Raw genomic sequence first — 7,807 nt, forward strand, 5'->3', positions numbered from 1 at the left:
CCCAGGACTAAACCAGGAATAAACCAGGTCTGAACCAGGAATAAACCAGGACTAAATCGGGACTAATCCAGGACTAAACCCAGACTAAACCAGAACCAAACTAGGACTAAACCAGGTTTAAACCGGGACTAAACCAGGACTGAACCAGGTCTAAACAAGGTTTAAACCGGGACTAAACCAGGACTGAACCAGGTCTAAACCAGGTCAGACTGATGGAGATTTTTGGAGCACCAGACCCATCCTCCTCCAGGACTTTGGGATGAGGTTGAGAAAAACATCAAAATTTAAAATACATAAATACATTTTAATTATTTTTTTTTTTTCTAAATTACATGTAGGTAAAACTGTAAAGTCACTGCTCCAAAGTCCAGGGATATGAGAGCAAAAGCTGTGAGTGAGGCCTCCTGCTCCCGCCCGTCTCGCCAGCGCCACATTATCATAAACTGTTTACAAATATTGTCGTGAAATATTCTGAAATCTCATTATTCCCATTAGAACTCCAGCGATTAGACGGAGCCCGTGCGCCCGCAGCCGTTAGCGCGCGTTAGCCAAAAGCGGCGCCCCATTCAAACAGGTGCCGCACAAAAGGACGCATTTGCTTCACAATTATCGGCGCCGCGGTAAAATAGCGGCTAATTAGGGCTTTGTGCTCGCGCTCAGTTCCGCTCGCGCACAAAGAGGTTTTTATCCCGGCCTTGTACAGACCTCGGACTTTCTACTTTCCCGTTTTTATTTAGTTTTGGTTTAAATTTGAGCAGTTTCTGAAAATGCTGAAGCACAAACTTGTTATTTTCTCAACAATCAAATGAAGCAGGAGAGGGTCTGATTGTTGCGTCGAGAGCTGAGGTAAATATGTGAACGGCTCAAGGATTTTCATCATCACCTCAAAATAAATAAGAAAAAACATTGAAAATACACTTTTTGTTCAAATTTGGTTTTGGTATTTAAAAATATATTTGTGCTGTTGTGGCCTTGTCAATCTAAACACGCGAGGTTATATCTGTTTAAATTTCACAAACTATTTTTCACAAAATTTTAATTTTTAGCATCCTCATTTTCTGAAATTTTGAAAAAAAATCTGTAAAGTGATTTAGAAAGGTTGGAATGTGTTGTGGCTCAGTGTAGTAGAGTATTGAGTATTCGCCCCCTAACCAAAGAGTTGCTGGTTCAATCCTCATCTCTGCGATACACAACACCCTAAACACTAAACACTGCACTGAATCATCGATGTGGCCTGACAACTCTTCAGACTTTTTCTGTTTCACTAAAATTTTAAATTTGCTAAAAAAAAATTGCAAATAATTGTTTGTAGCATTGTTATTTACTGTAATAAAAAAAAGAAAAAAAAAAGAAAAACCGGTGAAGTGATTCTGAACAATTAAATATGTTGTGGCTCAGTGCAGTAAACATAAGTACTCGCACATTAACCAAAAAGTCGACGGTTCAGTCCTCATCCCTGCGATATACAATATACTATACTAAACACTCAAACTGGGGCAGGATTACCATGGCGACCCCAAACAAAAAAGAAACAATGGGAAAATTGTGGCCTGACAAAAATGTGTAAATTTGGTTGGGATTAAATTAAATTTTTGAAGAATTTGCAAAAAAAAATAAAAATAAAATAAATAAATAAATAAAATAAAAATCTGATTTTCTCGTTGATTTGGGTCAATTTTAAACTGTTCCACTGCTGTTTCATTTTGGATCAAATCTTTTCTTTTCTTTTTTCTTTTTGCAGCTTTTGGTGAATTTTGATCAAACTAAACAGAATTTTGAGAGCTTAAAATCAAAGATTTGAGAATGTGTGAAATTACTGGTCAAATTTGAGTTTTTCCCAAAACCAAAATGATTCAAATCAAAACAGAAAATTGTCCTGGTCCAAAGACAATGAAACCTGCTTTTCAAAAATCTTGGAATTTTAAAATATCGCCATAGAAACTTGTTACTAATTGGTCAGGAATTTCTGTTTTGACATTTTCAGAGGTGGGTAGTAATAAATTTACTAGAGTCACTTTTTAAAGAAATTGTACTTTTCAGAGTACTATTCTAGCAGCATATGTTTACTCTTACTTGAGTAATATTTGCATTGAAATAACAGTACTCCTACTCGGGTAAACTCTTCCCAATGTGAGTAACTCTAAAGTGACTTGAGCTTTATGTTGACAATGTGAAATTATTTGAACATTTGTGTTTCTTTAGGTATACCAAATACTTTTAGTCTTACTTCCTGAACTACTACTTTGTACTTGTACTTGAGTGATAGTATTTTGAAGTATGGTTATTCTTACTTGAGTGCATTTTTTGATGACTCTACACCTCGACCACCTTTGTTTTTGTGAAATAGATTTCTGCCCCTGACGCCATCTTGGATCTAAGCCGTGGTTTTGTCAGACTTGTACTGACCCTGGTGACTGCGAATATGTGGAAATATAAAACCAAAAAAATTCCAAAACGTTTCACAATTTTGATTTGATTTCAGATTTCTCTGAGCTGGGCGCGTGCAGGTGGATGTCTCCATGGTGACTGGACAAAGCGGGTCTGTGGAACGGCCAGTGTGATTGGTTTCAGGTCCACAGCAGAACAGACACAGACACAAGAACGTGAACGGAACCTTAGAACGGACCCCCCCCCCCCCCACCATAGACTGTATACAGAAGAGGAGACGTCACCCACAAGCTCATCGAGGCTAGCAGTTATTGCGGCTAATCTGGAGCCCAGTTCCATATTTGGAATTCTAACCGCGAGTCTCATAACAACCAATGAGCCAATCAGGACTGAGGCTGTTGAAGGGAATGCCCCTTCCCGCCCGCTGATTTAGCAGGGAGCGGGTTCTTATCAATGCTGTCAGTCAAACTTGTTGCTAACAGGGGGAGTGACCTTGAGGAAAGAAGGCATCTGATTTGTCTGTTATTAATGTTTATATCTTGATTTACGGACATAAGAGTGGAAAAAAACAGGATCATGTAGAGCGGGTTAATACGAACATTTTAAGGTCAAAATGCTGAGTCTGACGGCAGCAGCTACAAAGGGGCCATAGTTTTCTAATGTAAAGTGAACTGGAGCGGGAGTGGGAAGCGCGCCGATGCTCACTTCCTGTTTGGATGGAACACAGCGGCTAGCAGGTTAGCTATGTCCATTTTTATATACAGTCTATGGTTCCCCCTCCCCTCACCCCCTCACCCTCCTGTCCCAGAGTCCAGTCCTCCATGGTCCAGTAATGCAGGGTCACAGAGGGCTCAGTCCTTGGGTCAGTCTGGCCTCTTCTTGGGGTCATTCTGGGGGTCACTCTGGGGTCATATCAGAGTCACTCTGGGGGTCAGTCGAGCCCCTTCTTGTCCCCTTCCTTACTGCCCCCTCTGGAGTACGGCTCAAACGCAGATGAGCTTAGGTATCGCGCCGATAGCTCGTGGAGGTTACCTGCCAAAGACAGAGGGGCGGAGATCCGAGAAGCCACGCCCCCAAGTAGGGAGGGCACGGGGAAACCAAACAGGCCATGAGCGGTGGGTGGAGCCGAGGCAGAGGTGGGCCGCGGAGGACTGCCCCCTGCTGGAGAGTTAGACCCGGTGTGGAGCGAGAGGGAGTGCTGCCGGAGCGCGGAGCCCACAGATGAGGCGCCACAGTGGGGCAGTAGTGCCGGGGTCAGTCCTGGGGTCAGACCTGGGGTCAGGCCTGGGGTCAGTAAACGGCCTTGTTCCAGCAGACGCAGGACACTGCAGGTTGCTGCTGTCTCGGACACTGACCTCAGCTCTGAGTCCTTGCCCTGGTCCTTCTTCTGTTTAGTCCTGCGGTTCTGGAACCAAACCTTAACCTGGAGAGAAAGAGAGAATTTTAGTCTTCATCTGACTAAACTGGGTCTAATCCAGGTGTAAACCAGGTCTAAACCAGTCCTAAACTGGGTCTAAACTGGGACTGAACCAGGAATAAACCAGGTCTAAACTGGGTTTAAACCAGGACTAAACCAGGACTAAACCAGGTCTAAACCAGGACTTAACCAGGACTAAACCAGGACTAAACCAGGACTAAACCAAAGCTAAACCAGGGCTAAACCAGGGCTAAACCAGGTCTAAACCAGGGCTAAACCAGGGCTAAACCAGGTCTAAACCCGCTCTAAACCTGCTCTAAACTGGGTTTCAGACAAACCTGGGTCTCTGATAGGTTGAGCTGTCTGGCGAGTTCAGTTCTCTCTCGTCCCACCACATACTGACACCTCTGGAACTCCATCTCCAAACGGTACAGCTGCTCTGCTGTGAAGGAGGTCCGAGTCCGCTTAGGCCGGTCCAGGTCCAGGCCTTTGGGCAGGATTATCTCCCGGATCGAACCCTTAGCGTCTGCAAGAGGACAGGGTGTTATACAGGAGGAGCGGAGGAAAGGAGGAGTTATATAGAGGAGAAGAATAACAGAGGAGAGGAGGAGAAGAGAGGAGGAGAGGAGTTATATAGAGGAGAGGAGAAAAAGAGGAGAGCGGGAGAGAATGTTATACAGAGGAGAAAAGGAAGAGAAGAGGAGGAGAGGAGTTATACAGTGAAGGAGAGGAGGAGCAGAGGAACACAGGAGGAGCACAGGAGGAGCACAGGAGGAGCACAGGAGGAGCACAGGAGGAGCACAGGAGGAGCACAGGAGGAGCACAGGAGGAGCACAGGAGGAGCAGAGGATTCCCCAGAGGCGCGGGGACTTTCTGGTTTGGTTTCATAGTTGTCGTATTTAAATTATGCGCATAAATTATAGGTATTTGTCAAAACAAGGCCGCGGCCGCGATCTGAAGCAGACGAGAGCTTTACCACAGGCTCTGTCACATCAAAGAATCAAAGACAACTCGTTACACACATTAGATCAGAAACACACTCAGCACAGGGCTAAGGACAAGACCTGGTTTAGACCTGGTTTAGACCTGGTTTAGTCCTGGTTTAGACCTGGTTTAGTCCTGGTTTAGTCCTGGTTTAGACCTGGTTTAGTCCTGGTTTAGTCCTGGTTTAGACCTGGTTTAGTCCTGGTTTAGACCTGGTTTAGACCTGGTTTAATCCTCGTTTAGGCCTGGTTTAGACCTGGTTTAGACCTGGTTTAGACCTGGTTTAGACCTGGTTTAATCCTGGTTTAGACCTGGTTTAGACCTGGTTTAGTCCTGGTTTAGTCCTGGTTTAGACCTGGTTTAGACCTGGTTTAGACCTGGTTTAGTCCTGGTTTAGTCCTGGTTTAGACCTGGTTTAGTCCTGGTTTAGACCTGGTTTAGACCTGGTTTAATCCTGGTTTAGACCTGGTTTAGACCTGGTTTAGACCTGGTTTAATCCTGGTTTAGACCTGGTTTAGTCCTGGTCTGTGAATCTTTCTATTGTTTTTTTCAGGGGGGAATTGAACCAGCAAACATCCTGCTCCAGGTCAAATACCGCACCACCTCTGCCTGGGTCTGTCCTCATAGACTTACTGTAACTGTGATATTGTGTCTTTCATGTTTATCTCAAACTAAACGCCGTATTTGAATGATGAGTTTGAGGAGGATTCAGAGTTTTGAATTATAATCATCCACATTTACACACATCTGTGAGGCTGAAATGAACAAAATAAAATTTAAAATATCTAGATTTTAATAACTCGGCCGCTCCGAAGCTCCACGGGGGGAATTATTCTGTTGTGATATTCTCATATTAAATTATTTCCACAGATTCTCGAGTCTCGTCTGAGCGCCTCAGGCCAGAGCCGGGAGTCGGACCTGGGACTTTGAGCCGAGAGTCTGAGCTAGGAGTCTGATTTTTCCTGAATATTGTGCAGTCAAATGTGTTTCAGGAAGATGACGCATTGTTACCATAACAATTAACGATTCTAAATTAAATATTCTACTGTTCATTTTATCTACAGTTTATCTTTGGAGCTGATAGAGATTTTATCATTACAGTTTTTTATTTTAATGTAAAACCAAATTGTACTTACACATTTTCACATTTTTTTTTTTTTTTAATCCCTGGTTTAGTCCTGGTTTAGTCCTGGTTTAGTCCTGGTTTAGTCCTGGTTTAGTCCTGGTTTAGTCCTGGTTTAGTTCTGGTTCAGCTTTATATTCTGCAGTAAACTGTTATATCCATGGATTACGGAATGATGAAATCTACCACTGTTGTCATAGCGATTAACAAATTAATACTAAATATTCTATTTGAATGGGCAAAAGTCCTCAAGATGTCTCCTGACCGGAGGCTGGGGAGGCCCTCACAGACACACTGGAGTTTATATTTCAAACCTGAGGCTTTGTGGTTACAACTATTTATATTTTTCAGTTTTTAATTTTAAATTTAAACTTTGACTTAAATCAGATTATTCTAAACATTTTCACAAATATATTTTGTTTTTCTGTGACTTAAGATGAAACAGTCGTGAGATGTTCTGACCTCGGACCAGGATGCGGCGGCAGTATTCTGGATCCACTGAGCCACTGCTGTTCAAACCACGATCCCGGTCTAGACCCGAGTCCAGACCCGAGTCCAGACCTGAGTCCAGACCGGGGTCCACACCGGGACTCTTCAGGGCTTGATTCTTGGCCGGGTCTTTGGACTTGGACTTGAGCAAAACTGGGTCGAGATCCGAGCTGAACCTCATCTCCATCGTGTAAGTTTCACCTCCAAAATAAGTCTCAAAACTCAAGATTTAAAATCCACCTTTTTTAGAAGATTTGTCAAAACATTTGTGTCATTTTCTGAGGAAACGTCAGAGGAAAATCTTCTGCCTTTCATTTAAAAACACTGAACTCTGATATGATTCTACAGAGACATTAGAACCACATCATTCTGATCCAAGAGGCTCGTCAGAGAAACTCACACCAACTCTTCAGGCGTCCATTTCAAAACAAAAATAGATTTGAAATGTGAAACTTTCGCGTCTAAGTTTCATCAGTTTGATTGTCTCTATGAAGCGGTCCTGAGCTGCAGATCCACTTCAGACCTGGTTTAGTCCTGGTTTAAGACCTAGTTTAAGTCTTGGGTTAAGTCTTGGATTCAGACCTAGTTTAGTCCTGGGTTCAGATCTGGTTTAGTCCTGATTCATTTCTGCTCCAGACCTGGTTTAGACCTGGTTTAGTCCTGGGTTCAGACTTGGTTCAGTCCTGGTTTAGTCCTGGGTTCAGACTTGGTTTAGACCTGGTTCAGTCCTGGTTTAGTCCCGAGTCTTTTGTCTTGATCCTGATTCCGTTTGGACCTGCGGCTCCTTGGGTTTCTTCAGAATTTTGTCCCTGTTTATTTTTCAGTTGAAATTCTCACGTTTTCACATGAGACAAAATCAGATGAAAATTTTGTTTTTTTCAAATTCCACGTTTGGATTTTTTGTGTTGTTTTCAGGTGAACATTTCCGACCTCCTTCTCACTCCTTTTTCCTGTGGATTCTGTTATTTTAGATGTTGTTTTATTTAACAAAAAAACAAAACCTTTGAATAATTTCCTGGCAAATTATTCAGATTTCCTCAACTTTCAAATCTTGTGGGAAAAATCACAATTGTCTCATTTTTAAATATGGAATTCTACTTTTCCATAAAAAATGTTTGTGTGTTTTAAACCAGTCTTCCAGACTTTAGTCAGTTTCAGTTTAAATCCTGAAAATTTTCCAGACACAAGACACAAAATTCCAAACAGTAAACTGAAGTGCTTGTTTAGATTTGAGTGGCGGCGGCAGCGATGGCGTTCCTTCTTTTGGTTTTCCAGTCACGTTCACATGTTTTTAACGAGCCATTTTCCGAAACGCTGCATCGACTCAGAATTCCATTTCAGGTTAAAATTTCCAAGATCCTTAACTAGGCCCACGTCTCTGTCGTCCTGATGAAAGTGAACTGGAA

General features: G+C 42.7%; 1 protein-coding gene across 1 annotated transcript; it reads right to left on the reverse strand.

Annotated features, from left to right (window-relative positions):
* Positions 1 to 3,319: 3,319 nt before the first annotated feature.
* Positions 3,320 to 6,588, reverse strand: vax1 (ventral anterior homeobox 1). The gene is made up of 3 exons (XM_033979981.1): positions 6,375 to 6,588; positions 4,144 to 4,331; positions 3,320 to 3,811 (listed from the first exon to the last, which is right to left on the reverse strand). The coding sequence occupies exons 1-3, from the start codon at positions 6,586 to 6,588 to the stop codon at positions 3,320 to 3,322; spliced, it is 894 nt and encodes a 297-aa protein (XP_033835872.1).
* Between the last annotated feature and the right edge of the window lie 1,219 nt (positions 6,589 to 7,807).

This window comes from Periophthalmus magnuspinnatus, chromosome 15 (assembly GCF_009829125.3).
Source record: "Periophthalmus magnuspinnatus isolate fPerMag1 chromosome 15, fPerMag1.2.pri, whole genome shotgun sequence".
In the NCBI taxonomy this organism is placed as follows: Eukaryota; Metazoa; Chordata; class Actinopteri; order Gobiiformes; family Gobiidae; genus Periophthalmus; species Periophthalmus magnuspinnatus.